Raw genomic sequence first — 27,718 nt, 5'->3', positions numbered from 1 at the left:
CTCATAAATACCAACTTCTGATATACTATAAATTTTGATTTAAAACTGGTATGTTTTGCTAGCTTGCTTCCATATTCACTTTCTCTGCTCTTCTGGGTTACTATTGGGAAAAGGTTCCACATTGTATTGTGTTGCAGTCATTTAACCTGTGCTCTGTTTCTAAGTATTTCCTTTTGTGGTACACTACAGCGTAATTTTAGAAGATATAAGAAGTATTTCATCCTATGCAATGATGTCTGCTCTTTGGAGATTAAATACTATGTAAAACAAGAAAAATAAGGTTAGATTAATGAAGGAAAATGCTGGTGAGCAAAAGACCTGTTTTCACAAATTACTAATATCTATCTTGGCCTCTTGATCATGACTGATAGAGTAGGCAGATTAGTTAAAAAAGTTAAAATGTTTCTGACATCAATACTTTTCTAGAGAACTACATATTGGCTAGAATTTCACAGATATTGACTGACACTAGCTGGGAAAAAATGACTCCTTCACCAACAAAAGGTAAGTCCATAAGCACAAGTGAAGAAGACAGGAGTTATCAGTATACAAAGACCAGAATCTGAAACAGGAAGAAATTGTGCTGTGAGTGCTATCACTGATGGCAGTCAGGGATGACAGACAACACAGCTGTGGCAGGATGGTCCAGCTGCAATAGTTGGGTAACAGTTGAGAAATTCAAACAGCATGCCTGGCAGAAATCAGATCGTTTCTGAATAACAAGATGAAAATGGTCTGCTCTCCATTAAATTAACATGCATTCTTAGGAAAAACTTTCTTGGATACGTGGAGGGTGTCAATCATTAAATTTAAACTGCCTGGGAGGCAGGAGCTTGCCAGTGTGCTTCTGGGTGGTTAAAACTTGAGAGCAAGTTGTAACCATATGTAAAATGAGGCTGTTAAGACAGTCCATTTCTGACTCAGTAAGTATGAAGATACACTGGGCAGGTCTCCAAAGGCAAACAGGGGGCTAGGTTTTGTGCAGAGCATGAATTCAGAGAGAGGTTTATACAAGAAAGAACAAGTATCCTCTACATTTATGATCAAGGCATCAAACATACATGAAGATGAGAAAATCCACAGAGCAAAGGACCATAAAACATGAATTACTTTTCAATACCAACTAGACTGTCACTGTCATCACCTCCCAGGCTCACTGTAGTTTCAAGTTAGTATGAGTCTTTTGTCTTCAGTGAAGCTACTTCTTATTTATTCTGATCTAAGTGAAAGCAGAGTCAGGTGAAAAAACATCTTGTTCTAATTGGGGATAGAAATGAGAGATCTCTGTGATTTAAGAGTGTTGCAGAAATGGCATTAAGTACAGCTGTCATATATGAGATATATAGAAACTGCAGTGGGGAGTTTGCCCTCAAACCATTCTCTTGTCTGCTGAGCTTCTTTTAAAAGGTATGTGTTTCATAGATGAAATGGAAATAGCAGTATCTGACACAATATCGCATCGAATGACAATACAAACACACATATCACAAACAGAACTACATCACACAGTAAGACTAGGCAGTTGGCAAAGCAGACCCCGAGGGAACACCAGAAAGCAGTGTTGTTTGAGCAGAGAAGCAAAGAGCTCTATCAGGTTGGCTGCCTTAGCTGCAGAATGTTCTTTTTAGTTAATGCAGTAAAAAGCAACATGGTCAGAATATAATTCAGAGTTTGCCTCCCCCAGTGTATAAGGCACGGTGATGCAAACCCCATGAGTCATACTCTCAAGGCATGGATTCAGATCTGAGTTCCAGCTGAAGAAGTTACTCCCCCATCTGTTTTTCACCATGCTGCTTTGCTGCTGGTATAACCTGATACCCTGTCAAAACGAGCCAGATCAGTTTAAACAGTAGCTGTTAAACAGGAGATCTTTGCTAACCCAGCTGATTGGAACTGAAGTGGGTTAGTGAGCACTCAAACAGCCCCACCAGTGAGCAGGGCGGTGGAGGGAAGATGAGAAGCAGTTGAAGGCTGTAATCTCTTAAGGTACCATGATTGGAAATGCTAGAAGATAAGTGAACATGGCTTCAGACTTACTTCACACTCCTCCTACAACTTCAGAGACCAAAAGGACAGGGTCGAACTCTGATCCTGTATCACAGGCCTGGGATCACAGACCTAGATCCTCCTGGCACATACTAGAGTAGCTCAGCATCTACTTCATTTCTGTGTGGTCTGAACTGGTCCCTGGCTATCACTGGAATGCATTGCAGAAAGCAGCAGTAAATTTTGGCTACATCAAACAGCCAGACAGCTTCACTTCAAGTATTTTACCAAAACAACTTCAGGCAATATTGTTTACTCTGTCCTAGCTGCAGCTGTTCTGCAGTAGCATTTCTGCCCTGCTGAAGCTGTGGATGGTGCTGCAAGCATTGTGCACCACTCTTGTCACACTAGAACACAAAGGCAAGAGCCAAACTCGAGGCTTTCCTGTCTGTCTCCTGCCCTGTTATCCAATATGTTAACTGTTCATGGAGTAAGGGAAGAGGCAGTTGTAGGATGTCTAGGAAGCCACCTTGATGTAATGAGCCATCTTGCTAAGCTTTCAGAGTATTTCAGAGTTGGGATGCCTTTTGTCCTCCACAGGCATGGATAGCCAAGTAACCACCTTGCACCTACTAATGGTGAGAACTTCTTTGAAACTGGGTCCAATTCATCCCACTTATCATCCTAGAAAAAAGACAACTTTGCTTCAAAAGTTGCTTTAAACCTTGGAGTGGTACAAAATCCATTTGCATTCTCAGATGATAGAAGTGATTATAACACACCAATAGCTATTTTTGGCTCTTAATTACTTCTTTTCTGCGCAGTAGAAAAAAAACGACTCTGGAATCACTTTGCTCTGAAAAGTGTGCCTGAAATAATTGAGAGTTAATCTTTATTATCTCCAGCTTCCTTACTACATGTTCTCAAAAACAATGTTTGTAATTGTTAGGTCTGCAAAACAGAATGAGGGATGGAAAAGTCAAGTTGCTTTGTTCCTTTCTATGCTCCCCACCAAACGGAAAGTCCTGTAAGCCAAATGCCAAAAGTGGTGCTTGAGCCTCACAGCCAGACCCAAACCAAGACCCTCACTGGGAGCAGCTCCAATCTCTCTGGGGATGTCAGTGTGACTTTGAAGACACAGCAAGACTGTCCACTGACTGACACAAAAGGTCTTGTCTTCACTTTGTTACTTTGTTGTGTTCACTTTGTTACTCCTTAATAGTAGCACTTAAAAATCACTAAAGGAGAACCAAGTTGATTTTCTAGCAAACAGGTATTTTGAAGGCAATTTCACAGGTATCAATGATTTCTTGGGAAGTTTTATTTGCAGATTATTAGTGCTAATTCTGAATGAACACTTAGCACTAGTGCAGTTGGGCAGGGATGTGGGAGTCCAATAGTGGAGATTTAAAACAGTTCTGGTCTGCTCCAGTAATGGTTTAACAACACTTAAAAACAGCTCATATTGAAGCCAAATGTTTCATTTCAAATTGTACACTTGACAATTAATTTTAATGACTGTTAATTACTAATGCTGGCTGAAAATCCATTTATAGCCTCCGACACCCAGCTCCCTCACTACTCGTCTTTCTGCAGTTTCTCTCACACTTCCAACCTTTATAAAATGCCCATGGTAAAAATTATTATTTTTTTTTTTAATGCAAGAGAGAAAAGCTGAAAAAATCCAATTATCAAACGCATCAATTACAAACAACTACAAGCTAACCCTGAGTCAGAGCTCCTCAAAACCTCTTTGCTATGTGATATTCCCAGACAATTGCACTTCCAAATGAATCCTGAAGCACATAACCTATGCTAGCCAGGCCACTCACCATCAAAACTGTCCCAGCCACAAAATGGATCATGACCAGCTTAGCCGACTCCTCTTTTCTGTATTTAAAATTTCTACAGCCTAATTTGCGAACTGTACTTTAAATTTTTTTTAAAAATTCCACCATGGGGACAGCTGAAGCACCTTTTCACTCTTTTTCATAAACAGAATTTATCACAGCTGCTGGGACTCTCATCTCTTTTTATGTGATCCCACTAGATCTCCAGGACAGGAGTGTGGGAAGATGCAGTTTTCAAGAAACATTACCCAGTCAATGTAAAGCCTTGTAGTTGATACGATTGGGGCTTTTCTTTGAGGTCTTTTCGCACTGCTGGAGCGGGGTAATGTAGCACGAGCCTGGTCAGTAGTAGTCAGGTGGTTGGCAATGCTGCTGCCAAGAGCCAACCAGCCACCCTAGATTCTGTAAAAGATGTTGGCATCAGTTGATTCTGCAATATAGTCACTGAACGACCGTACGTCAACATGCTGAGGTTTCTCCTTTTTTAATTTTGTGGCAGATGGTGGATATTACAGCCAAGAACTGTGGTAAGCCAGAGGCCCTGCCCATTGCTATCAAACCAAATGTTGGCTATTCTAAATGGAAACGTTTTTGATTAAGGGTGGGATTTGGCTTCTGTTTTCATGTCTTTTGGCACTGTGGTCTGACACATCAGACTTACAGTATATAAGACAAATTAAATGTAAGCGTCTTCAAACACTCTATATTTCTTTCAACCTTCAAGCACTTTAGCACTTTCTCTCTCTAAAAATTTACTGTAAAAATGATTCCATACATGGATATATATGTTATTAACTACAAATGTATATGCATAGAAACATGTGTCTTTTTCTCTCCTTTAAAATGAAATGGCTCCGTGCTTATATAGAACTGTAGTGCCAGGCTAATTACAATTGAGAGAAAAAAGGTTACCAACCCCTCCATAAAAATGGTCATTTAAGATGTATATCTAACAAGTGGCAACCTTGAAATCTCTCACTGGAAAGAACATTAGAAAATCCTTCCTGACTATACCACAGGAGGAAAGTTTTAATAAAAACTAATTAAACTACAAAAATCTCAAGCGGTTAACTGATTTTAGGGGCTAAATTTCTGGCAATTCTAATTATCCTCTTGTGGCTTCACTTAGTGTTTCACAACCATGACAGATGACAATGAAAAACTGCAGTTAAATTCATCCTCCCTGACACCATGCTAAGCACTAGCTTCTCCCTCTCCAAGTAAAATCAATACCATGTTTGAGTAAACACGTTTACAGCTTTATTAGGATGTCTTGCTTGTTCTGTAACAGCGACTTGAAGCTGTGGTAGCAAATCGACTCAACTCAGTTAAACCTAGAGAGCTGAGTAAGAGGCTCATCGATAAGGTTGTTATATAAATAAACTGCAGGAGACCAGAAAGCTGGAACAAACAGCTTGGTAAATGTCAATATTTTTACTTCCAGAGAATGACAAAACCATGAGATCACGACTAAAATGTTTCAGAAGTCTATATTTACTTTATTTATAAAATGGTCACGTGCTAAAAGCATTTCACTGCCTGTGTACAAGAAACTTCTTATTTTATAATCAGCAGCATGAATACTAAACCAAGCGTGATTTAAGAAATGCAGTGATATTGGTATTGCTATGCCTATCCCTCTTGTTTTTATTTATGAATACATTTTCAATGCATTGAATTTCTGTAAGGATCACTCAGATGGGTCTACATCTTCCTCAGTCTGAGGTTATACAGCCATTTATGGACACATGCAAATAATACAACTTTGCATTTACTAGACAACTATGAATAAGTGAAAGGAGTGTTCTCAGTTTAGCAGCCTTTTCCTGGAATGGAGAGGAGGTGTTGAATACACAAAACAAAAAAAGAACGCAGTCTCCAAAGCTTTAAAGAGTTACATGTGGAAAATGTTAATGAAAGATTTCTGCAGAAATGTGACAATTAAAAAAAAGAAATAAAACTTCATTACATCCCTGTTATTCCATTAGGAATCAGTTACTCAAGGCTGAATAATTTCATTGCATTGCACATGATTGCCACTGTTTGTCTCTACTGGGCCAGCTCACTGCAGCTCAGAGAACAAGGTGTTATCATAGCTCCCAGGGCCTCTATGTGCTCAGGCCCACCAGAAACTCCCTCCAAGGAAAATCAGCAGTCTCCTTTCTTTGATGCTTTCATTCAAGTAGGAACAGTGTACGCAGCTCTTGTGGTTTGCTCCTGAAGGCTGTGCCACAGGTTGAGAAAACAGACCCTGAGGTGAAGCCTACTTAGATTGATGTGAGTGTTTCTATCACTGCCCTGCGTCTTGACTGCACACTGTCCACCTTCTGAGAGGGAATAGCTCAAAGCCAGAGTTTTGGTATATTTTGTTATAAATATAAGAAGTATTTTAAACTCTGACACCCTTCCACATTAATCATCCTCAGTGGACTCAATTTATAACCCGTTGCATATCACTTCTATTAAATTTCCCAGCACATCTTACTGTCCAAGAAAAGAACCATTTCAGTCCATAATATCCTCCAAGAAAGATGTGATAGAGAAAAATTATAACAAAGTTATTACTTCTCATGGTTTGGTCCTATTTTTCATTTTTAAGTCCACATGATGAGCTTTGGGAAATTTCCTTTAGGATCAGAATCTGGTTGCCTTAGGCTTGTCTCCGGCAGCCTCCAGGGGAAACATTTGATTAAAAAACCTCCTTCAAGCTTACAAGGAGTATCCAAGGCACTGCATGTGCCAAAAAAGAAACAGGTATTTTCATTGGAAGTATCTTCTCTATTTGAAAACAATACTTTCCAAGCTGATAATTCTCTTTGTTTTTCCTAAAAGCATTTCCTAGAAGTGTTCTTCAAAATTTAAAATTCTTCTTAGTAATTTTTGAGACAGAAGAGTGAAATAAGCCTTCTTTTATTAGTACCTGTGGAAAGTTTCTGAGCCTCAAACCACATCTGTTGTATTGACACTTAATGGTGCCAACTACTATACCTATTGCTAGGAATAAGAGGAAAAAAACTGCACTATTTTATTATAGATATAATGAAGCTCTAAGAACAATAAAATGGAATAATATGTTCTATCTTTCACTCAGTTTTTAACATACATTCAAGTGCAAAAAAAGGTTGCTTGAATGTTACTTCATAGCCAAGATTCATATGCACAAATGTTAGGAGATTTGAAGTTGCATTTGCAGAACAACAGTCTCTCAGGAGATTTTTATTTGCAGGTGTGCTTCCACACAGCCAAGCCAGCAGTATGTAAAGAGAATCAAAAAGCAACACCCTGTGCAGTGGGAATACAGGAGCTAGGCAGCCTGTGAATTTCTTGACTTTTGTGGGCTGAAATAGCTACCCTAGTATTATATTCATAATGCTCCTATTTTAATACAGTGACACTTAGTATCTTTTGCCTCTTTAAATATCTGTTATGTTCTGGATTGATAGCAAAAATTTACTGATCACCAGTAACAGTAACATCCCTTTCCACTGGGTCAGAGATCAGTGCCAAATCAACCCACAAGCACTGCTACTACCACTGCTTTTAACTGGGACCATGTTTTTTGGTTTTTTTAATTCCTTTTTACCGCAATCTTGCCATCTTCCCACTTCAAGTATGAGCCCATTGCAGTGTGGGGGAAGTGAACAAATTCTGGGAGACTTCACCATGCTGTTATATAACAGGGGAACTGTAAGTGAGAGAGGACCCAGCTTGTGAACACCACAGCCTGAAAAGTGTCCTCATGGTCATTGTGTCCATGTCCTTAGCACCCACCGATGTGGCACGTGAGATGTCAGACAGACAATATATTTCAGGGGTTTTTTGTATTTCATTGTGTGGTGTTTTATCTCCTGCGAATATAGCATCAGCTTAATCTGACACATCATTTCTTAGGGGACTATATCCTGCCCTGATTCCCAGGGGAATGTTCTTGATGATCCAATCTGACGAGTGCCTCTGTCTCTACTCAGAATACATTAAAATAACACAAAAATATTGCCAACAGTCTGCAAGCAAGGTAATAGTAACTCATTAAAGTAATTTCTAACCTTCCACATGAACATTTTCTTTATCATTACATGATTTTCTAACACATGACACATTAACATAAAATGAAATGTTATGAGGGTAGGCATAGTAGGCATGACAAAGTATTTTAAATGGTGATGATTTGCTTTGAGGCGTTAAGTCAATTTGTAATTGTCCCATAGCTATTACAGCAAAAACTGGAACTTTGTAATTGGTTTTGAAAATCTATTTTTAACACAGTAGGTTTGTTTTTTAAAGTGTACACAATCTATTTGGTGTTTATTTTTTACAAAACCTGTCCAGAATGTCACGGAATTTATGGTGAGGTAAATTAGGCCTTTTAAAAGCCAATTTTGCAAAATATTAATCCTCTTGCTGTGTACTGAGGCGCCCTTAACACTGACGGTGTCACTGACAGGAAGAGAGACACAGAGGCTAAAGGAATCTGGTCCTGCTTCAGTCTAATTAGAAACTTCTGAGGGTTTTTTAATTCCATCCGCTGATCCTTTTAAGTGGATTTTCGCTTCTACATGTTATTTAAGAAATGACAGCAAGTATACAATGTTTTGCCTTGCTTTTATTCTATTATGTCTTCTTCTGGATTGCCTTTAAATGGAACAGGTGAAAATGTGAATTACTATATTTACATTACTGTATTATAAGAATACATATATGATGAAATTAGGAGGAACAGTTAGAGAGCAAGAGAAGGATAGCAATTAAAACAATGAAAACAGTATAATCACAGTTATATTTGGACAACACATGCAAACAGGTTTATGTATAATGTCAGCAAAGAAGCGGGTATTCTTTCCAAAGAAAGAATTTTGAATGGAAACTGGTAAACAAAGAAGTAGGGAATTAAAAAGAAAACAGAGATATTCCATGATTTTTTCTGAGCGATATCTATTTTTATGGGTTTTGTTTAAGTAGCTGCAATTCAAACTGTGGCAAATTTCAAAAATGAGCCAATACTAATGTCAAAATTACTAGCAACTGGCTACACTATTGATCAGAATAATGATGTGCCTCTAGCTGAGAAAAAATCAACTAGGAACATATAATGTGGTCATTTTCTAGTTTGCAGAAGGTCAGTTACAGCGATACCGTGGCCATCTAACAGCCTGGGTTTATGTGGGATGTTTATCTGACAGAGTTCAGAATGCCATCAGAACACAGGGGTGGTAAGTCATGGACATGTTGACAGGTTATCCCCTAGCAAGCAAAGATTGATGCCCTCTCTGCAGCTCAGCTATTATACTCCTGTATGCTGTTTATAAACCAGGAGTAGTAAAGACAGGAAAAATGGGCTGTCAGTCAAAGTGCTGATGACACTAAGTAAGTATTTTTATTTCAAGGCTTCCTATCTCATCCGCCATGATCTCAGTAACAACAGGATTGCTCAGAGGCAATTAGCCACCAATGTTGTACAAATGAAAACTGAGAGAGTGCTGCTTTCTGTTATAACAGTTATCTTTACTTCAAAGAAAAGCCAGAACAATTCAAAGTAGTATCCCCTCTCTCTTTGCTGGTGGAGATAAATTTTGTAGCAAAAACCAGCCATTATAAGTTACAAGCACATACATATTTAATTGATAGCACCAAAAAAATATCCCTTGCTCCCAGCTGGCAAGTAGCTCTGCATCTCAGAGCTCTGGTGTTATTAGAAGGGAGTACTTCACAGCAGTGACATTTTATCCACTGTATTTCTCTCTATCAAATGTGATTAAAAAATGATGACAACTTCCCAAGGTATCTTAAACAAGTATAAAAACCTTATAAAAATTAAAGACCGCTCTAAGTGGATGAAGTAGCTTCTGATATCACGCTCCTGCTGTTCAGTAAAGAACTGTTTCTAGCTCCTTGTACTTCTATTTCAACAAATCTAGAATGTTCTAGGGGCGGTGGATACTGGAGGGAGAGCAGCCCTTACAGTACAGATTCATACAGAGAGGAAAATACAATAAATAAGAGAAATATTCATTTTTAGTGTAAACAAATTCTTCTCCAGTCTTCAAGAGCCCTAGAAATCCATTAAGTAACTTTCTTTTTTAGTGTAGTCACAAGCTTACTCATAATTTAGTGTTCTGAAAAAACATTCAGATCTGTCTCTGCTGAAGGCATTATCAGATCTTTTTGCATGTTTAGCACTCCTGGAATAGCCATATAGGAACTATTCGTAAGAGCTTATTTAATTTCTCACATGTGCACAAGCCTCTATCCCCACAATGCTTGCACAAGAAATACATAGGGGACTTATTAGACAGAGTCATGAGCACAGTCTCTCTTTGCCCTAGAACAGATTTACTGTGAGAAGATGGAATTCCCACTCTTTGAGCTTCATTTTTTAATTTGGTCAGCGCCTACTCTGGAGCCACCAATATTGCCCTCTGAAGATGACTGACTCTGGATTTCCAGAGGCTCAGGAACTGGCACCTGGGAACTGAACACCTATAGGATTAAAATTCATAGGACCGTAACACAATTTAGGTGGGAAGGGACCTCTTAAGGTCACTTGCTCCAGCCCCTGGCTTAAGGCAGGGTCAACTCAGATGATGTCAAATCCCATCAAGATGATTTTTTTATTTTATAAAAATCACTGGATTCCTTCCATAAATGATGGATGCTACAGAACAACAGCATAAGAATTATTACGCTGGTTTCAATGTTTCTGTTTTTATCAATATTATACTTGTTTAAATCCACCACCTTCAGCCCAGGTATTCCAAAGCTATCCTAGTGCATTCAGGAAACAGAACCAGACCTTTTTTCAAAGAGGTTTCTAAATCAAAACACTTAATAGTAAAGGAGTAATGATGACCAATTATGCTGTGCACTATGTATTCTTTGTAAACTTGTATTTTTATTTTTTGTCCTGTGGTTTTATAGATACACATACATATATATATATACATGCATAATATATTCAAAGAATATTTCACATGAAAGGTAGTATTTCAATAATGTACAAGTATATCAAATATTACTAGGTTCTGAAATCAAAGCTGGATGTCACTCTATTGAAAATCATTTGCATTTACCTCATGAACAGAAGCCAAAATTTGAACAATGTAAGAACCTTTAAGCAAACTCCTACAAATCCAAGGTCTTTATCTAATTTGTAGAGACATTTAGATTAAGATGGAAAAATAATGCTTGGAATTAACCTCTCTATTAAAGATGAGGAAATAGCTTTACTGAGATAGTTTGGCTCAAACAGAATCAGAAGGATTCTGAAGTATCTTCAGAATAGACACTGCAGTATCTTCAGTAAGCCCTGTGGTCCCTAAAGAGGAGGAGGTAAGGATGCCACGAGGCCCACTCACACTAGGACACATAAAAGAGGATGACTGCTCTCCCTATCCCTATCAGAGTAGTTGTCTGATAGCTGAGACAGAAGTTGGCCATGTCATAAGGCTCATGCTGGGCCTTACAAGAAAGAGAGAGAGAGAGAGAGAGAGAGAGAGAGAGGGAGGGAGAGAGAGAGAGAGAGAAACTGCTTATAATGTAAGCAGGTGCACCAAAAAATTGTGACTGTAGCTTTCAAACTCTAGCTAGCAGCTTTAAGAGATTCCTCAGCACATGAAAGCTGCCAATGTCATTTTTAAATTGACAGGTGGTTTGAGCCATTGACCTCCCCTTTGATACTGACAGAGGCAAATTGCTATCAGCTCCTATCTGGCACCGTACAATGCTTAATGAAGAGCTCCTTCTACCCTGGGATTTCTTTTCCTTGAGAATGGTATAACATCTTTATAGCATGGTGATAAGTAATACACACTTGCTGCGATCATTCTGTCACTGCCTTATCATGCTACTTGAAAATGATTTGTGGTTCCATTTCATACTCTAGTACTTTTCATGTAGTATATGACTAAATCATAGCAGATTATTAAGTCAATATATTTATATTGATGGAACCTGAAGAAACATCGATTTTACACCTTCTCCTATTCATTTGTTATGAACTCTGTACTCAGTTCCAGTGACTAGACAGATTCTAAGGGAGAGATTTTGCAGGGAACAATGACAGAACAGATGCTTATTGTTTTCATTAGTTACGGTGGCAATGACAAAGGGGAGTTCAAACAGAAGGCAGGCCTGCTCTGGCTAAAGAGAGCAGGATGGCATAAAGGAAAGCATACGATGGTAAAACTGTCCATATTTCAGTCTATTTATTGCCATTAAGTACGCTTTGATTATCATTACTGCAATGGTTCAAACTGGGGCTGACTAGTAATAAATAAATGTTAATTTAATGAGCAACAGAATGCTCCCCAAACTCTACAAACTAAGGCTGTAATTCCATTAAGAGGACTCTTGTGACATAAGCCATGTCAGCAAAGCTCAAGTGATTTGTCAATGTCATAAGAATCTGGAGGTGGAATTGCAACTTTAATTTATGGGTATTTCAGGGATTTCTAACCAAATATCTGTGGTACTACTGAAAACCACAAGAGGTGCTGAGATGCTACAAAGTAAACCATTATTGCTTAAACTCGTAAAAGGTAGCAGTGTTGCTGGTAAACAATAAAAGCAGAACTGTGTTAGTGTTGTTTAGAGAAGTGTTTTTAGCATAAAGACACCTGAAGCAATTTTAAAACCCGGATTCTTATTCATGTGCTGCACCAGCCTGAGTGGCAGATGACTTGATGCCTGGAGTAAGAGGCAAGAAATTCAGAGATATTCCTGGTGCCAACTTAATAAAACCACATTTCAACTGAAGAATGTGGTTTATTTCTTGCTGCTAGCTGTTGGGGTGAGCTAGTTCTCCTTAGAGGCTGGCGGCTTCATGTTCAGAAATGCTGAACTCAAGAATCAACTCAGAGTTACAAGCACACAGAAACTTTGTGTCTTTAAACTTTTCCTTGACTTTAGGTCTCAAGAGCTTCAGTAGTTAAACTGGTTCTAGTAAAAAAAAAACAAACCCACAGCTCTCTTCAGCTTTTACATGGAGAAACATATGAGGGGTGATTTGCCAAGTTGGCATAATTATTGAGAAGGAATTTCCCCACAATCTGTGAGTTATACCTCTGGAAGAGAGTGCCTCTGTGAAAGATCTTTCAAAATATGATAGAGTCTAACAAACCTGACCTCCTAATGCAAAATAAATTGTGTTTGGTGGGGTTAATTCTCATTATATCCCTTTTTCCCCTCTCGGCCAAGACACCTGCTCTAGAAAAACCACTCTTCAGTCATGTTAATATACTGGTTCCAGAGAAGCACAGGAAACTTTGCCATGGGAATCTTGTTCTCTGGTGTCTGAAGAAAAAAAAAACAACTAGGTTTCCGGGAGGGGATACTGTAACACTGAGTGAATTTTTTTAGTTAAGGGAATAATTTTGAAACATTTTACTACAAGGACACTAAAATCAAAACATTACATGTACTGTTGCCTAGGTAGTAACAACTGATAAAAACCTCAAAGAAAGAAGCAGAAAAGCACTGAAGAGAATATAACTTTCCTGTTGTAAAAATTCTGTCAGGACAGTAACACTAACAGCTGGCTCAGTGCTAGACCCAATGCTAGAAGATATGTATGTTGAGCAGTATTACATACACTCCTGCACAGGGCTAACTGCTAAGGAGACATTCAAGAACTTCTCCTGTTCCAAATACACACTTTGAAAACACATGAGAAGTGTGACACAGATAAAATACAGACATTTCCCCCAAATTAAATACAGACCAAATCAAAGCCTATCCAGTCCAGTATCCTATTTCCTACATATGGGAAAAGAAAATTAAATGACTCCTTGAAGAAGGAGACCATAGTACTCATAAGACTAGAATCAGCTGTGTATCTACACTGTTGTGAGTCCCAATTCTCCCATCTGGAACAAACTCAGGAAAATCTATTCTCTGAGGAGAATAAATGATCAGTGTATTATTTATGGAGTGACAGAGGAGAACTGAGATATCCCAGAAGCCAATGGAGAAACTATGGATACTCTAAAGCTCATGTTGCTTTGAGTCACAGGAGAGAGAAGCATGGTGCAACAAGAGGCTGAGCTCACCCACGAACGCTCAGGTAAGTGTCTAACTGCAAGGACAGCTCAGACAGATTTGCCATGGCTGAGCTGACTTCCATTACAGAGGGAAAACCATCTGTGGCCCTTTCCCTGATAGTGAGGGGGAACTGTACAATGCACTGGACTCCACTGCACTTGTGCCCCAATGAAAAAGCATCAGATGCCTCAGTGCTATTTGTTCAGCAGCTGAAGATAATACACATCCATAAGCAGTGATACAGGGCTTTTGTTAAGATTATCCCAAATATACAGGAGTTTGCTGTACCTTAACAACTAGAATGATAAGGAATCTTTTAGAATATGTCACTTCCTCTCTTCCACAGCTGAGCATTGTCCACATAATTTTTCCCCTTTGAGAAATTAATCTCACAACTGATCCAAGACCAGCCTGACATCATGTGTCCCAACACAGCTGGTGGAAGGCAGTAGTTTGGATTAGAGACTGCTCTGGTTTATATCAGCCTTTGCATTCAGGAGATTCTGATTAAAGTCAATGTTTTAGCCCTTCTACAGAAAACTGGCAGCTATGGCAGTACCAGGGAAAAGGGTGTGATGTAAAGAGGAAGGCTTTTGAGAGATCTATTTTAATTTCATCTATTATATTATAAAACAGCTCTTAAAGTCCTAATTATTTAGTTGCAATAGCCTTCCTGCAGCTAACCTAGGAAAGAACAAAATCAGGATTATTAAAACGAAAGTCCTTATTCCAAGAGGCCTGAAACTGAAGAACAGAAAACAAATACAACCTGAGATAAACATGGCAGACACATGAAAACAAAATAGGCAAGACCTTTTCTCTCTTTTTTTCCCCCCTCAAAAGAACAGCAGCATTCTGGCACAGCTGATACACAGAGAAAATGCATACAAGGACAAGCACTTGAAGATTATTTTATTCATATTATAGTCAAAGTTACCTACTGGTTCAAATTTAGTCTTGTTTGTGATTTAGGAACAATAGACAGTGACAAGCATGCCCTAAAAGGTGTATGAATAATATGACCTAACGTGTTTCCCTCTATTTCTGTCCTTTTTGATTCATGAAAGCACTGAAGTAATGAGTAAAAACATTCCTATTCTCAGACAGATTCAAGTATATACTGAACATTTATCTTTGGTTTAAATGCTTTATTAAGTAACGATGGAATTATATGCTTAAGATTAAGCTTATGTTGAATATTTTCTTGAAGTGGGACACAATTCTGAAGTTTGAATTTGGTAACATACTGCTTGTTATCCCCTTCATAGCTACAAGACTGAGCCCTGCAATTCTATTTATAAAGCCTCTTTTGTAGTATTTCCAGTAAATTAGTGACTAATGGAGCTCCTTAGAGCTACTACAGACTGGATATTAGAGCCTCCAGGATGCAATAGTGCATCACAGAGCTATATAGATGAAGGTTACAATGAATGACAGAAATCTTGGATTAGATTGAGATTTGGCTTATATTGAATAATTTTTTTAAACAGCAATAGACATAACATCCTCTTTTTTCCTTAGAGCTTGCGCCAGAAAAAATAGTACGTTTGCAAATGGATATTAAGCAATGCCAGATATTTTTGGGGTTTGTTTTAACAAATTAACCCTTTGCATTCTTTTCTGGTGTCCAAATAATTGTATTGGAAGCAGATGTTCTAACAAAATTTACATGATCAGAGACATTATGCTCACTTATTAACATACTGTTTAATATTCACTACAACCTGTTTTAAAGAACAACAATGTGTTAACATTTAAGCCAGGAGGGATTTCTGTACACTATATAGTACTTGATGCAGCTTGTTTATGCAACAGTCTGACAGATACAATTAATCTCATGAAAACGACCAGAGTACAGCATAATGGCATATTATTTTTGAAGTAATAGAACACACTTTCTTTCCCTTTGGAAGTCAGAACTTAATTATATCATATAACTTCAGGATGCAGAGAAAAGCTGTAAGAGAATGAAGCCTGCTCTAAAGGAGAGCTGAATGAAAAAACAGTAGATTTTATGTAGAGAGAATAACAGGATAATCTCCAAACAACAGAAAGAAGTAAGAAATACCTCCAACAAATGCATCTCCAGCTCCATTGGTATCCACAATTTCACTCTGATCACTCACCAACACAGGGAAAGTAGTCACTTCATTTTCTGTAAGAAAGGGAAGAATAAGACATGAGTTACTTGAGGATCTGACTTTGAAATGCACAACAAACAGGGAAAATCAAAACAATTCAAAACTGTGACCTTTAGCATGATAATTTGGGTAAAAATAGATTGGGTTTATAATTCTGTCTGTATTTACTTCACAGAGGTATGGGAACACATTCAACATAAGTGGTGGGCATTTTCATTACTTAGTTTCAGCCTTATTTATTTTCTCCACATCCTGATACTAAGGACAAGAGAAAAAGAGTAATGAAAAGAGTAAAAGAGAAAAAATAAATCAGAAGGAACAACATAAAACATATGGGCATTTGGACAAGAATGAGAAAAATCCATCCTGCCAAAAACAGTGCTTTCTACTAGTTGCAGGAAGGTGAGATAGCCTCCAGAATGGCCAGTACAAGCCTCCAAAAGATCAACAGAAACTGCTGCATTGTTAAAACCAAAATAGATGATAATTAACTGAACTAAAGCTGTGAAATAAAAAGCAAACACAAGTGTAAATCAAAGTGTTTTCAAATTACACCTTTTAAAAAAAATGTATGTAAGAAGCCTTGCAACTTGCCATCTGACTAGATTTGGTTTCAAGATTTCAATGATTTCACTCTCTTCCTTGGTATTTATTTTAAAAACCCCAACTATTTCCTTCAGCTCCCTGCCCTCTACTGGCACTCATTAAATGTATTGCAATAGGTGGATACTCGGCATCTTCACCTCCAATTCACTGCCACACCACAGTTCAGCATAATTACACCACTTAGGTATGATAACTTTGGAGTTCCAGGGTTATAAATTTAATATATGCCACTAATTAATCAGCTATGGCTTTCCAGGTGGTAATGTCATAATGACGTGATAAAAATATAATTACCACCTTGTCACAATACCTTGTTAAAGTGTAAATTACCCCTGTAACAGAGCCAATGGAAGTTCTGCCTCTGGTAGTCAGTATGCATTAAACTGTCTCAGAGCAAACAGATTGTCCTTTGGCAGACAGCAGGAATTACAAAAAGGGGAGGGGGAAGAAAAGCCTGTCAACCAGTGAGAAGAAAAACCATCAGAGCTGCTTTCTTTTAATTTTTGGTAAAAACAGGAATAAAATGGAAAACAGAGCTTCCAGTAGCTGAAACCTGGAGATGAGTAGTTTCTTCACTGTCCAGCAACAGAGCAGATCATAAAAATCACTCTTACACTGACATACACAGTAGCAAACAAGGAAACCTAGTTTGGAAGGCATATAAAGAATTCACAGTCTCAAATCAGGCAAGTCTGTGTATGCTGCAGAGGTACCAGAAGGATCCTGGTTTCTGTGAAATGCAGTGTATCAGCTCTACTGCTCTTCACCATCTGCTACTAAGTGAACCAGGCAGATATAATGATGCTGCCTCCAGAGGGAACTGTTGGCTGGCCCACCAGGAGGGGAGGGGAGCATTAGCAACAACCATCCATGAGAGGCAAAGGAAAAAGGGTAATGAAAAACATAAGATGAATATTCCAATTAAAGAACAGGTTTCAGTCAGTTCTCAGAGCATCCTACTCTCTACCCTGTTAAGAAAGCTATTTAGAAACGTGCTTCAATGCTGTGTTGTGCTCTTAAGATAAGTCTTCAGGAGCAATGTTTTTTAGTAATTTTAAAAGGATTCATTTGAATTGGAAATCATGAAAGAGAGGTCTTACATTAAACTCTGCCAGACAAGCAGAGTGTATTCATCCATTTCACAAGAAGTATATTGATTTGCTCTAGATAATACTAAAACAATGAACAATGTGCTAGGTCTGTTGAAGACACATTGTAATAAACTAACCTGCTCCTTCCCAAGTGTGCATGGGCACACAAAGATGTTCTGCATGAAATGCACAGCAGGCAATTGAATACGCATACAAAAGTCTGTGTTAGGGCACCAAGAGTGAAAAATGCACATTGTATTTTGAAAGCTGTAAATGGGGTGTGGCATCAAATAAGATTCTATTCAAGCAAACAAGAACAAATGAAAGTTACCATCATCACAATTTTCCTTTCTTTTCCTCTGTCTTGACTGTCCCCCCCTCAACTCCCTCCAGCATGTGCATGTAAGTGTTGCACTAGGAGCTCCTGTTCTATTCTATTCTTTCTGCAGTAGATTTAATTGTAAGTAACTGAGTTAGTCTAAAACCCCAGATACATTAGGAAAGTCTTCTGGTGTAAAATTTTTTGAATTTTTTTTTCTGGTCACAGTTTTCCATGCCTACCTGGGTAAAGCATTTTCCTTCTGTAACTTCCTGTATATTTTCACACAGAGCAATAATCTCATATTTTGAAGTACTGAAGTTTAGGACGGAGCCAGCATGGCTTTGGAGCACATGCTAAATTACCAACCAAAATATTACCAACTGCACACATACAATAGGCAAATTATCTTTCTTTACCCTCAGGAGAACTTCTAGCATAGTAGAGTCAACTAAACTACAGCTGACAATAATATATACTGGAAAATCAACAAAAGAATACCAAGGTTTTTTTTCCTTTCCTTTACAATAAATGAAGTAAGTTCAAATTAAAGCTGCCATTAAATTACTATTAAATTGCTGTGTCTGTGTAATAGCACCAAAAGAGCTAATTTTCCCTTACTGATCTGTGTTTTGTAGCAACTAAACACAACAAGATGAATCACGATGAAGCAGAAGTCTCCATTCTGAGTATCCTTATTTTTGTGAATTTAATGTTGCTTTAACTTCCCTTTTGATCCATTATGTTATAAATCTCCCAAATCCATCATAGTGAACATTGAGACACCTTGGCTAAGTGCACCGGTCATCAGTGGCCTTGCTTTTCAAAGTCAGTTCTGATTTCATTCATCATTCTGAGAGCTTATGAAATAAAGAATAATTACATAAGTGTTTTGAAGTCCAAGTGCCGCTGCTCTGGGCATAAAATCCAGTGTTCTATTTTTATGTAAGAAATACCTTCTATGATACAACATATTCCACTTGGATATCATTTCCTGGAAGCCCAGAATTTTAAGTGCAACTGCAATAAGGTGACTAGAACCAGGGAAATTTTAGAAAATAAACACTAATGAAATATAAAATGTTGGGGCTTTGCTTCAAATTTAAATGACTTTATATTTGTCAGTAACTCAGATTTTCAAAATCACCTACAAATAATCAAACCCAGACATTAATGACTTCATAGGCTGAAGACAAAGTAAGTTCACAGGTAAGTCAGAAGGATACAGCTCATTGGAAAGTTCAGTTGTTAACCTCTCACATTGCTTATATAAAGAGGTGAAATCTCTATTTATTTTCCTAGGCAAAAATATATGCTAGCATATCCAGCTTAACATATTACTGTATGTAAAAAAGCCTGGAGAGATAGTAAGTGGAGAGCAACAGTACCTGAAAAAACCCAGTGCTCCTTCTGTTCTAATACTCTTAAACTCCCAAATGAATACAAACCTATTTCACAATGTTGGCAGAAACAATCGAACTCCGATGATAGGTGCAAATACTACAGGTCTGTCTCTAAACCAAATTAGAATCACAGACTACATGTCTACTCTTAGTACAGTAATAAACACCAGCAAGCAATCATTACATCCAATTAGGCTGAGTACTTTCCTTAACTGGGTCATTTACCAGTCTCTCTTGCTCTTAAAAGTGGATTAAATGTGTAAACTTACATTTAATTACCTGTAACAGAACTCTTATGGGCAACATGTTGGAGTGTCCCTAATTTTGTTTTAAAACAAAATGAAAGGAAGAAGGTAGACCTAAAATATATAGAAAAAAGGTCTAGCTATTTCCTCAAATAATCTTTTGATCCCTGGGTTGGTAGTGGTAGTACAGATGCTTACAAGATGGAGTCACATTCATGTTTCTTTTGTGAGCTTTAACTTGTAAAATAAAGAAACAACTGTGAAACAGAATTCTGTCCTGTCTCCTCCCTACCTCCACCCTCTCTAACTTTCTTTAGATCAGGGGCCAAAAAAAGATAAAAAGAAAAGAAAATATTAAAAAAAATGAGACAGGAAGAACTTAACAGAACATAGAAACCTGAACCAAAACCTATAAATGTCTCTGGGCAGCTGTAAGGTAAGAAGTAATGAGAAAAGTATTTGAAACCAGGCCATGTAGCTTTGGATGAGTTTTAGCTCTCACCTGTCTCCAGAAGGTAAACCCCAAAAGGCTACAAGGCTCTAAGTCTCTGTATCTTCTTCAGCACATCAATTCATCTTTAAAAACCCCCAGTATAGCAAGACTTTATCCTGTTTTGTTTGACAGTAAAATAATGCTGTTGCTATCCTTCACACAGTGACACCACACATGTAATGGACATCAAAGAGACACTGCAGCTCCCCCCTCCTTCAACACAGCACTGTCCAAAGCTGCGAGGCAACGTGGGGCAAGGCACTGAACCCCAGCTAGGAATCCTTCAGACCTGCAGTGATTATGTACTTCAAACCTGGCAGAGCTGATGCAACCTGTCACTTCTAAGCAAACAGAATGAGATCCTGCATTTTCAGGCTGGGACTTTCAGATGCCAGTTCTGGATGGACACTCTGGTGCTCCTGGCACTTTCTGGGTGCGTGTTAAGCTGGCCTTGGTTTGCATGCTGACACCTCCCTCCAACATCACCTCCTCCCTCCACCATCTAGGTCTGTGCACTGTGGGCCTGGTGCTGCAGCTGTGTAGGGCTTGTCAGAAAAAGAAGGAATCTCTTTGTGCCATTCAATGGAGTTACAGCATGACAAGCAAGATTCAAGTCAGCCACATGCTTTGGGATCTTTCTATCAAGTATTTTAATAGTACACAAGAAGTGATGCTGTATTCTAATTTATTCTATATGTACCCAAGAAATCTTTAGAACTGGTAATGTAGAAGATGTTTATCCTAACAAATGATAAACAAATGCCCCTACACAAGTTACAGAGCAGCCATAATTTATAATGCTCTAATATGTCTGTGGTATGATACAAGTAATACAAATATTAATTGATTTCTGTAACAAAAACCCCAACTAATGGTTCTCTCTAGAAACGGAGCTAAAATTCTCTTTGCAGCTTGCTAAGCGAAAGTGTTGATCAGGATGCAAAGTGCTGTTCCTCAGAGACAGCTAGTTCATTTTCAATAGAAACAGAGAAAGAATATGATGCCAAAGACTTTCAATCTCCTGTGGCTCTAGTCACAGTCCCATAGATACCCGTAGGGGAAATGACAGTGTGCAGACCCCATTTTCCTCTATCCTAGGAAGTAAATGAGACTTGTCTTCCCCTTATAGCTCTCCTCAGACATACAGACTGTACCATTATCTGGTCAAGAGCATTTAGATTCAGAAGTTGTGTTTGTAGCCTTTCAGTGAAGTGTGATTCATAGGATTACAGTTAATAGGGGAAAGAAGGTTCATCTGAATCGACCTGTACTCTCATACACATCAACTATTAGCAATGACGTAAAATGAAACACTATTTTTGCACACAGGGTGTATCCTGTGAACCTATACCTGATTCTGTCTGCAGTCCTGTTAATTCAACACCACTCCTTTGAAGTAACTCTTGATTTATACCAGCACAAGATTGGACTCAGAACTCTGTACATAGTTACAATTGTAAGAAATGTAGCAGCATTGACTAATGGCTCATGAACATCTTCTACAGGCAAAATGTGTTTTGTTTACTTTATCGAAGGTGTGGGGCACACTTAAATGTCATTATTTTCTATATCATCACTGCCAGTGCCAAGAGTTGAATTTCTAGTTTATTTCTCATATTAAATAATTTTTAGCACAAGTAAACAGAACACTGCTTAAAAGATGGAGAAGCAAGAGGTCAACAGAAAATATTGCTTCAGTTCTGCTTTGGTTTGTTGCTAATAAAACATTTTTTAAATATATATATGTGCATATATATATATATGTATGGAAAAACTGCCCTAAAGAACAAGCTGCTGAATTTTTCTGGCATGTGTCACAATGTTTAAGGTTTAGAATGGCATTGAACTCTGTTGAAAAAGCCTTACAAGCACACAGGAGTATTGCCATTTGCCCGCCAGGCACTGATTTCAGAGGCAGCTGAAACTGCGCCCACTGAACTGCCAGGAAACGCACTGCTCTAGCCCGGCATGGCTGCTGGAGACATAAGGTAGTGTTCAGAGCTCAAACCTCTCCTCTGACTTCTCTCAGGGCTCACACAGGGGTTGAGGACTCAGGAAAGGCGGGGTGTATAAAGTCACAGGCACCAAAATCAAGAAAAGGCTCTGCAGGTATTTCACTGATACAACACAATGACTGTCTGGAAGTACCATGAAGAGCTCAGATCAAGTCCTGAAGACAGGAGAGATGGATTACAATAAACAAAGCCCATAAATTGTATGATCCTGGTCTCTGTGAAGAGCAAGCTCTACCACAGTGAGCTGAGCCACACCAGTGAGCACAGGGTGACACAAAACCACATCTGGCCTTGGATATTAACAAATGCAATTATCTCTCCCTGCACTGTAAATCCTACATTGCTTTGGGCACTGTACATCTTATTTGATCCTTACATGTTAAAGTCCAAGCCACACCCCTCCACCATTATTTTTTGAGCTGTGTATGGGAATTAGAAATACAGATGAATCTATTTCTATTTGTAAATAGGTAGCCAAGACTTGTAGACACAAACAAATGACTAGAACTAGAATATCAACGTGTAAGGGATACATCACAAAGGTGTGTCTGGGTTACAGAGACACACGTTTGGCTCACACGCTCTGAAGCGTGGCTCTGGGGACACTGCAGAAATGAAACAGCTCAGAAAGCAGACAGTGTGTGCACTCATTCACTGTTTGCACTGACCCAACACCCCAACAGGAACACGTATGCTTGTACTCCACTCCCTGGTGTTCTCAGATGTATTTTAAACCACAGCACAGCTAGGCCACCAAAACACCGGCCTATGAGAGAATCTTCTGACAAGTATCAACCTATACATCATGTCAGTGCAATTCCTACTCAAAAGCTTATCAGGGCATTAACTAAAAACAAAACAAAACAAAACAAAAAGAGAATGAAAAAACCATTATAATTTGATTTTGAGTAGGACAAAAACTGCATTCTGCCTCATATTTTTCATACATTAAGCATATTGCCCTAGCGGGGTAAACACACCTGTCAAAACTTGCAAGCTTTCTTAGCTATACCTCAGTTTCAGAGTGGTGAACACAGAAATCACATCATTTAAATAAATGCCATGTTACATGACAGCTTTTTTTATGCTACATGATAATCTGAGAAGCATGGGTTGTCAGTGGAGGCAGAAATGGGCCCAAGGCACTTCTATTTCACTTGAGCATCAGTAAGACTGAAAAGAGAAGGAGTGAGCATTAGGTCACTACAGAGCAGCTCTGAAGGAGATTTTTCTTCTGGGAGAATTTATATTTAGTTTCATAAATAAAATCAGTCCATTGGAATGAGAGAGACAGCCTTCCCTAGATATATTACTAAAAATAAGTTAATGTATATATCTGCTCCTCCTTGAAAAAAAAAAATTGTTACCAGCTGAACATTGATGAGGGAGCTATACCACAGAAATTCTATAGCATTGCCTTTAAAAATTCAAATTACATCTAGAAATTTAAATTTTTCATCCTTTTATCTTGGAGCTCAGCTCTAGAATTTTAGAGGGCTTTTTCCTTCTCATTCTGTATTTGTAAGCTCCATGTTTCCTTTAATTAAGATCTCCCAAGACTACTTATTTATTTTTGAAGAATAAAACATGCTTACTAAACGAATTTTATCAGACTTTAGCAGGTTTTAAATCTATTTAGAAGATACCACTGCAGTGGAGGCCAAAATTTGTTCTAACGTCAAAGAGAAAATATCCTACTCTTAAAATGCCAGTTGAAACAGAGAAACTCTGCTGTTTTTAATGGAATTCTTTAAGGGTTATACCAGTCTAAGATAAAAATCTGGCCCCAAATGAAGAAGCTAATTTCTCCCCTACATTAATTGAAGATAATTTCTTAGATAATTAAATACCCCAAACTATGATCTCTGTAGTATCACATTATCAGTTTAAAAGTATTACCCAACCATTGTCATAAGCAGGATGGTAAATCTACCACCTTTTAAAAACAACGTCATGCACATTTTGATGTAAATTATGCACCCTGAATTTTTACAGTTATTGACTACACAGTGGATTAAATTCATTTCCACACAGTTACTGTAATAGCAGCTTTGACAAAGAGCTTCTGGCATGAACTCTTGGATCATGTGCTTGTGTACGAAGGCCTTTAAAGCATGGCAGTCCCATATGTGCAGCCATAAAGGTAACCCAACAGGCCTTACACGGTCATTTAATGTAAACCCCAATGCTATAAAGTCAGGTTGCTTGACAAAACTAAAATAAGTAACCTAGCAGAAGAATCACAAATTTCCAGCCTCTCTCTCTGCAGAATGTTGTCAGACTCCGATCACCGCCTGTCACTCATGGTATTTTCCTTAAAGTATTATTTCTGTAGTATTAATTTCCTGAATAATTCAAATTAAATTGATTCCAAAATAATACCCAAAATGACACACTTATTTTTCTAGAAGCAAAAAAACATTTTAAGATTAATCAAACTTCAGTTGATGCTACAGGTCAGTTCAACTCATGGTCTCTGTAATATGTATTATTCTTGTATTGTCAAGATGACCATCAAGATACATTTTAGAAGAAAAAAAAAAATCCTGCTCTAAAGAGTTTGCAATCTGAAAAGCAAGGTTGGTAAGCAAGTAAATAGATGTGTATAAGCAAAATATGGACACTCTGCTGATACAATTAAGTTATAAAAAGTTGTAAGAAGGGAAAGAAGCAAATACTGCTTTAAAAACCACACAGATATGCAGGAAAAAGCTCTGTTTAGCCTACAGAGTGAGATCATTTGAACTGCAACTCAAAAACATGGAAAAAAATGAAAAATGCTTGTTATTTGTGCCTTTTAGAAACATTTCAGTAGAAAACATATATTTAATGGCTATTTGGACAGATTCACTGGTTTTTTGCCGTCTTTTCCTAGAGGAAATAAAACCAGATTTAAAAGGGAAAGATGTTAACATTTTTTAAGAAAAACTTTCCTTTTTCTGTGGTAAAAAAATTAATGCCTGTAACTCTCAACTTGCCAAATTCATCCTTTTACCAAGCCTCTACTCATCTTTGTCTAATCACTCTTCCACTTTCCTCACATCCTTCGCCATCACCTGTTGATTCTTGCTGATGAAAGCAAAGACTGAGGTGTCTACTGCTGACCAGGAGGCTAATTGTAGCAAGTGATCCTAGCACAATTTGGATTTTTATGCTAACAAAAACTTAGAAGGTTTCATTTTTCTTCTACATAAATACAAATCTGATCTGGTCGCTGTTACTCAGTGGCAACAGTCGGGAGCAGACGGTGCCAGGAAGGAACAAAGCTGCTTGGGAGCAGACTGATGTTTGGAGTGGGATTTTCTGCTGAATGCACTTTGAGCCTGTATTGATTTATTCATCCAGTCTCTTATTTCCTTTCTGTTTTAATTCTTAAATACCTGTGCATTTGCACATTCAGGATAAAATATTCAGGAAGGGTGCTGCTCTCCTCCTGTAGCTGTAAGCTTTCTGAGCAGGGCTCTGGCTCCCTGTACTCCCTGTACACCCAGAGTCCAGCAGTGCTGTCCCTCCCACCAGTGTATCTGACTGCAGCAAAGGCTGTGCTTCAAGCCTAACCAATTCCTAGAGTTTGGCTTGGCCTTAAAGAGCCAAACCTCCTTTCTCTTTGTTATCAACTTCTAACATTTTCAACTTTAATTCTTTTATACATTTCCCTCAGCTATTTGAGATCACAACTTCACCTACTCTCATCTTCTAAAGCAGTGCAGTGTCTCCTCCAGAAGCCAACACACGACACACATCCAGTACAGACATCTAATGTGCTTTACTTTGTCCCTCCAAACATCTGTTTTGACTGCACACACACAAGACTGTTCTATGTTTTCTGTATGTTACTTTTCACAACAAAACAACTGTGCCCTAATTTTTGAAATGTTCAAGCTATCTAGAGAAACAGGAAATCAAAAACAATTCTTAGGTTCTTTTATAATACTTGGTTTTAGCCAAATATAAAAATGTCGGTGTAAAAAGCAAATACTTTTATTTCATGATGTGCCAGAAATTAAAACTGCATTTTTAGCATTCTACTAACTAAAGTGCTTTACTGCTCACAAAAGGATTTTCATATTTTTGTAGCAACTTACAGCAGACAATAGGTATTGTAATCTAATCCACTGCAATTGTGCAATTTTTGACCAAATTGCTGTTGATAAATAATGCAAGTATTACGTTATTAATTTTTTTACAATTAGGTGACTAAGAAAGCTGTTTATTGCCTTCCGTTATACCCTCTGTTAATAAGATCGCTGTTGCAGATGTTCATGTGTGCTGCATTGATGTTTAATGGTGCATGATGCTCTAGGTGGTTCCCATAACCTTGCTTTGTCTACTATGAGCTGACTCAATTGATATGATAATAGAGAAAAGAGGTCTGAAACAAGCTGGGCTGTACTGGCACAATTTGCATAACCTTTAAATTTGCCATCACTTCATAGCCAACTGCTCCTAAAAATTCTCATTCAGTTGTCAGCGACGACAATGTACTGTACAAACAGCATTCTGCAACTGGACAGGTGCGGAGGGAAGAGAGGGCACACACAGTTTACTGCACTCTTATATTCTATCAGGAAATGCACTTATTATCAAATTTATAAAGCAAACAATTGGAGTAGGGTTCTGCAGTTCCATTTTTGATCAATTGCTATTAGACACAACACATGGCCTGGCATCTTTTCAGGTTCACAGTACAATATCACAGTGTCACATTACAAGGGACATAAATATTTGGTTCCATAGACTCCTCTCTTATTTAGTTTTGACTGCTAATCACTGGGGCAGGCAGAAGAATCACTACAGATTAGGAGGGCAGTGGGGGGCACAGGCTAGCGAACTACAGCAAACAGAATCAGTGTATGCAGCCTCCCAAACTTTAAATCTGGTGTCAGACTACTCTGCATTCTGTTTGAACAAACATTAGTATTATATCACTGAGAAGGTATAGCCAAAACATAACAATATAAAACCAGTCCATGTTTACCCTATTCACTAAATCTGCTGTCTGTATATATTCTATGCCAGGTCTGCTTCCTTTACTGTCTTTATTATGCATAACAAAGAAAACAGTTATGGTGAAAATAAGACAGAGCCTACATTCATTCAAATGGGATCAACTACGGAACTACATAAATATTAGTTTTGGCATCCAGAGGTTTATATCTTAACTGGCACTCCACAGTCTCAGGTGTGTCAAGGCCAGGTCATTGGTATCAGACTGACATGCACAGCCTACTTTTCACATATGGTATTTAAATAATTTCCATTTTACATTATATCTAAAATCTGCCATGGAAATCACTGAGCCAAAGTGATCATAAAATCTCACAGTTCCACTTTTAGACAATTAACCATTTCAAAGCACTCCAATTAACCTCCCACATGCCATCAATGCTCATTCTATATGTTTTGTCATCTTACACAAAATAAATCCCAAGTCCCTGAAGTCAGGCAATGCAGGACCCATTCAAACCTCCCCATTGTCTGCTTTTTCCAGTAGCCAGGATCTCTGCTCTGTCCCTCCTGGAGCTAAGGATTTG

General features: G+C 38.1%; 1 protein-coding gene across 3 annotated transcripts in view; it reads right to left on the bottom strand.

Moving 5' to 3' along the window:
• Window positions 1–27,718, bottom strand: part of ADK (adenosine kinase) — a 272,405-nt gene that overhangs the window by 2,397 nt on the left and 242,290 nt on the right. For all 3 annotated transcript variants that reach the window (XM_086901108.1, XM_086901110.1, XM_086901109.1), the window contains exon 10: window positions 15,940–16,026. In XM_086901108.1, the coding sequence (XP_086757234.1) occupies window positions 15,940–16,026 (87 nt within the window). The remainder of the gene's footprint in view (window positions 1–15,939; window positions 16,027–27,718) is intronic.

The sequence above is a fragment of the Cyanistes caeruleus genome, chromosome 8 (assembly GCF_971803275.1).
Source record: "Cyanistes caeruleus chromosome 8, bCyaCae1.hap1.1, whole genome shotgun sequence".
In the NCBI taxonomy this organism is placed as follows: Eukaryota; Metazoa; Chordata; class Aves; order Passeriformes; family Paridae; genus Cyanistes; species Cyanistes caeruleus.
The sequence above is the reverse complement of the archived record's forward strand: the minus strand, read 5'-3'. Positions and strand labels throughout refer to the sequence as shown.